Source organism: Pteropus alecto, unplaced genomic scaffold, assembly GCF_000325575.1.
Source record: "Pteropus alecto unplaced genomic scaffold, ASM32557v1 scaffold226, whole genome shotgun sequence".
Classification (NCBI taxonomy): Eukaryota; Metazoa; Chordata; class Mammalia; order Chiroptera; family Pteropodidae; genus Pteropus; species Pteropus alecto.
This window is the reverse complement of record NW_006440132.1, coordinates 241,748-246,757: the sequence shown is the minus strand read 5'-3', so window position 1 is coordinate 246,757 and position 5,010 is coordinate 241,748. Positions and strand designations below refer to the sequence as shown.

Here is a 5,010-nt window from a genome sequence, read left to right as displayed (position 1 = left end):
CAGACATATTCCGAGGAGCTGTCTCAGGTAACCAAGCCTTTCCTCTACAGTCATTTCTCCATGACCTAACGTGGCTCCCCTGCCACGCTCACAAATGCCTACTTAAAGCAAAGAGAGAGAGGAACGGGCAGGACCATGGAGAAAAAGCAAGGGGAAGTCATCTTTAAAGGCCAAAAGGTTATATAAAACATCATAAAATACAACTGTTTCCTTTAAAATTTTTAATGTCCAGGAAATGGTATAGAATAACTGCCAAGTCACATAAATTAACTTTTTTGTTAATGTTTGTGATCCCGGAAAGAACTCTCTATCAGTCAATGCAAACCGTGTGTGAGTTTTCGTCAGTTGTTGTCTGGGTGTGTGACTGAGTTTGGGCCGTGGACCCAGTTTTACATGGTCCAGAAAAAAAGGCGGCTTCCATGCTTGGCAGGCTTCAGATCTCCTTCGATCTTGGGGTTGGGCTCCGGTCTTGATCTTGAGTGATAGGGATTGTCTGGCAAAGGTCGATCTGTTTTCACTTTGGTGACCTGCGAGGGTGCAGAGAGAGGAAAGAAGCAAAGTAGAAAGTAAGGTGGAGCCGTCTGTGACCGTGAACGCGTCTCCCGCTGTCCCTCTCTGCTCCTGCTGCCCCAGCTACTCTTCTTCTTTGAAGGCCCAGAAAACCACGTTTAGACTTGTTTAATCCTCAAATAAACACTTAAGACATCTCAGTGTGTGTGATTCCACATGGCAGAAGTTGGGGACACAGACGGGAACAAGACACGCACTGCTCTCAAGGGGCTCGTAGTCCAGCGAAGGAGCCGAACAAGAAAATGGACTGAGACTCCCTAACCAAATCGCCACGACGGAGAGGCGCACCGAGTGCTTGGGGGCAAGGGTACCGCGCACCTGACGTGCCCTGAAGGCTGAGAGCCAGGAGCCAGCCAGGATGACTGGGGAGGAAAAGACATTCCAACAAAACGAGCAGTACACGCGAAGAGAGAGGCATGTCTTTAGAATGGCCAAAGCCAAGGCGACACACAGAGTGCAGGGAGACGAGGCACCTAACCTCACCCTAGTGCTGCTGGCAACGATGCTGGGCACTTTATTCCACCTCGTTCTCACGCCCCTAAGAGGTCATTCTGCAGAGTTCACTGGGGCCACCTAGCCAATAGTGGAACTAGTGCTCAAAGCCAGCTCTGCCTACTCCAAAGCCTGTGCTGTCCAGTAACACGCTACACTGGCAGGCAGGGGCCGCATGATGAAGGGGACCGAATGACAGGGAGAGGTGTTTGGACTTCAAACTGATGGTAACCTGACGGTAACCTGACGCACAGAAGAAACTCAGTCCCACCTGCGGGCTGGAGGGTGTGGAGTCTACGCTGCAGTGGTGACACCGGAAGTGCAGAGCTGAGCCAACGGGCCAGGAGAGAGGGTGGAGCTGAACTGCAGTAATGGGGACCAGATGAGGTGTTTACACCCACATTAGCCCCCGATGGCCACAAAAATCTCCACCAGAAACCCGGCAGAAATTGTTCTCATTTTAAAGATAAGGAAACAAGCCCAGAAAGTGGAAAGACACAAGGCCGTAGCTATCATCAGTCTGGTTATCCAGTGGTCTGAACTCTACGTCACTCCACGTAACATGACCAGATTCATCCTCCTACGTGTATAAATTCAAAAAACATTTACTGTGAATAGAGCTTTCAGGAACATGGTTGCACAATTATTACTATAACCACCCTATGACGCATTATTGCCTCTCGTTCACAGGCAAGGACAAGGGAGGCCCACTTGGTAAATGCCAGAGCTGGAGCCGGAACCTAAGTTTCTGACCACAGGTCCAGAGTGTTTTTTTGTTTTTAAAACAGCGTTCTCATCTCTCTACTATCATTAGAGATCACTAATGGCTCCTTTTTGTTCAATTGAGTAATTCCAAATGCCTCCAGCTGGCATTTGAAGCTCCATTAAGAAATTCAAGATATCTATGAAATAAAGCAAGAAAAATGTTTCCCAAACTGAAAGTAATAAAAGGACCCCTTTAAAGAGCAAATTATTGTGGAAAGAACAATAAAATAATTTCCACTTTTGTGCTATACTCAAAATTTTGAGAAAAGGAGCAGAAGCATGTGGTCAAGCCAATCGCTAGGTCAATGACAGTGGGCGGCTTAACCTTCAATTTCCCATCTCTAAACTGGGGCTATTAGCTCACAAGATTATTAGGATAATATACACAAAGTGCCTGAAGTAGACATAGCAGGTGCTCCAAAAGTTATTTTCAATATTAATATTATCAGGATGATAGAATTACAAGTGAGAGCAATTCTGCCTAGGAAAGGCTCCACCTCAGATCATCAGGCATCAGAGTCTCATAGGAGCACCGGTCCCTGGTACCAAGGTTGGGGACCACAGCACTAGGGGAACATAGGACGGCAGGGCAATCCAGAGAAACAGGATGCAAAAGTGATGAAGCTAAATGTTAGGCTTTATCCAGCTGATTATCCCTTTCTAGAAAGAGATTGAATACTGAGTTTAAGTATAACTAAAACTGATAATCCTCTTAAAGAAATATACTTTTGAAGGGTTAAGATGATACTTTTTTATTTGATAGGTTTTTAAAAACGTTAATAGAAAGATTCATGAATATTCTCTTAACAGCATGATTTCCTAATTCTCCTTTCATGAGACAGAAATGAGGAAAGGTACTTTTCATTATTAAATGTATAAGTTCTACCACTTTGCAACTTAGAATTATCAATTATTAAAAATTTGTTCAGTGCAGCAAAAGAAGGTATCTTAAGTAAAATAATCAAGCCAGATATAAAAAAAATTGCTAAGTCATTCATCTACTTATGACACACAACTATCCACAGACATTATATACAAGCAGAGAAGACATTAGTTGTGGACCTAGGTGCCAAGCACAAGGCTGGAGATTTACATAGGCCCCTTCTAGCTTAATCCTCACAGAAAACTAGGGATTAATACTGTCCCATTTTGTAGACATGGTAGGATAAGAAATATTAAGCTATCTGCTCAAGATCCCATAGCAATTAAGCAGTGGAACCAAGATTCAAATCTACTATCTGTCTCCATTCAAAACCTGAGTTTTTCCTCCATGCCTTGGTACCTATGCTGTCCCAGAGGGAGTGGAGGGTAATGAGGCTCAAGGATGGGTCAGATCATAAAGGATCTCAAATGCCGGGATATGCAGAGGATGCCTTATCCTGCAAGAAACAGAGAGCTCCTAAAGAGCTTTTTTAAAGAAACATTATTTTCCACACAGATCATGCCTACAGTGAAGATGTAATTATGTCCTAAATTCTTCAATTTCGGAGGACGCATTGTCTTCTAAAGTCTGACTGATCCACCCACCTCCCTTCCAGAAATTCACATAGCCCAGGTTAGGGTTTCCTGTTCAAGAAACGGAGACAGCGAAAGGATTCAAAAATGTTCCAGGAGATGCTGATCTACAGGAATTGATGACTGTATAAAAGAAAGAGTAGGAAGTGAAGAAAAAGATATTCAGGTTTCTAGCTTTGATGTTTCAACAGATAGTGGTATCACCATTGAGATAGGAAATACAGAAGAATAGAAAAATGAAAGGCATGTACTTTTTTCGCCTGAGGTATGTTCCTGAAAAGTCTGGCATAACTCTGATCCCATTTTCCCAATGAATTCCACAATAACCTCAATGTTTTCAACTGACAGTGTCCCCTAACATTTCATTTATGCTTATCTTCATCTACTCCCTTCTGTTCATCAATTAGCTAATTAACCACAAATAAATCGGCATATGCTGGAAGAGCTATTTAAAAGGATATCTCTATTAAATAAACTCTCTTCAGGATTGTGTATAATCACTCCCTAATTGACCTGTTAGGTAAATGTGCATTTCTCGCATCACATCTGTACTCACAGAAGACCCTTTCCTGACCACCTCCCGCCTTTACCCACCCGTCAGCGGGAGGGTGAGCCCGAAACCAGGAAACCTTCTTACCTTGGACAGCTCTCCCAGGTCAGGTCGCACCCAGCCCAGCTTATCCAGCACACACTCATCAAACTTCGCCTGCTGTTTGCGACAGCGACGAAACAGCTGCAGGCCAGAATAATCGATGCAAGTCCAGTATTCTGTGAAAGGCTCTGCACAGTGAAGTTTTATCTGCCTGGAAAAGAGGGCTAGGTTACAGGGAGCTCTTCACAAAACAATGAAAGCAGAAATGTGGGTAAAAAATAGGTACAGGCCTCAATACACAGCCTTGCTTTTTGAGGAGGATGGGAGTAAATGCTCTTACCTTGCTTACAACTTGGAGATCCTCAGGTTGAGAATCAATAAGTGAAAAAACGACCTCTGAGGAATAAAACCTAATTTCTTTATGCAGCAAAATTTAAAACAAGAAATGAAAAAAACTGCCATTGAGACTGTGGTCTAAGGCACATATACTCTGCTCAGAGGAAAACTCACTTGGAGCCTATTTTTCTTTTTCTAGAGATTATTCGTTTAGCAAGTTTAGAAGAGAAGGAGGCGTAATCTGACAAAGGTGATAGATCAGAGCAACAGAGACAGATTCACAATGCCCTACACTCCCGAAAAGCTCAAGGTCCTCATTCTATTAACGCACTGAACAAAAACAGAGATGACTGTTGTTATTAATTCAAGTTAAATTATATTTGGTGCTCTCTATTAAGTAGCAAGGCAATATATTAATTCATTTTGTAAAAATAATAATTCATTTTGTGACCACCAAAAATGGTTGAAGAAAAAGTAACTTCTGTGTATTGAAGGGATAAGCCTCAATTATTTCGCAGAATTCCTTCTCCTTCATTCAACCTTCCTAGTAATCAAATAAATGAAAACTAAAGCAAGAATAAAATATTATTCTAGGAAAAAGTCATATTTGAGGCAGTGAAAGAAATGCTGAACATGTTCTTCCCCCAAAGGAATAATTATGAACTGCTTGCTTGTCATATTCCAAGACTCTTACTACACTCAACACAGGAATCTTATTTGCCATGGCTCAGGAAGAACCT

The 5,010-nt window shown here is 42.5% G+C and overlaps 1 protein-coding gene across 1 annotated transcript in view; it reads right to left on the bottom strand.

Annotated features, from left to right (window-relative positions):
• Positions 1-206: 206 nt before the first annotated feature.
• Positions 207-5,010, bottom strand: part of NDUFA8 (NADH:ubiquinone oxidoreductase subunit A8) — a 12,900-nt gene continuing 8,096 nt past the window's right edge. Inside the window, exons 3-4 of the mRNA XM_006917062.2 lie at positions 3,980-4,145; positions 207-527 (exon numbers count right to left, since the gene is read on the bottom strand). Of these exons, the coding sequence (XP_006917124.1) occupies positions 390-527; positions 3,980-4,145 (304 nt within the window). The 3' untranslated portion in view covers positions 207-389. The remainder of the gene's footprint in view (positions 528-3,979; positions 4,146-5,010) is intronic.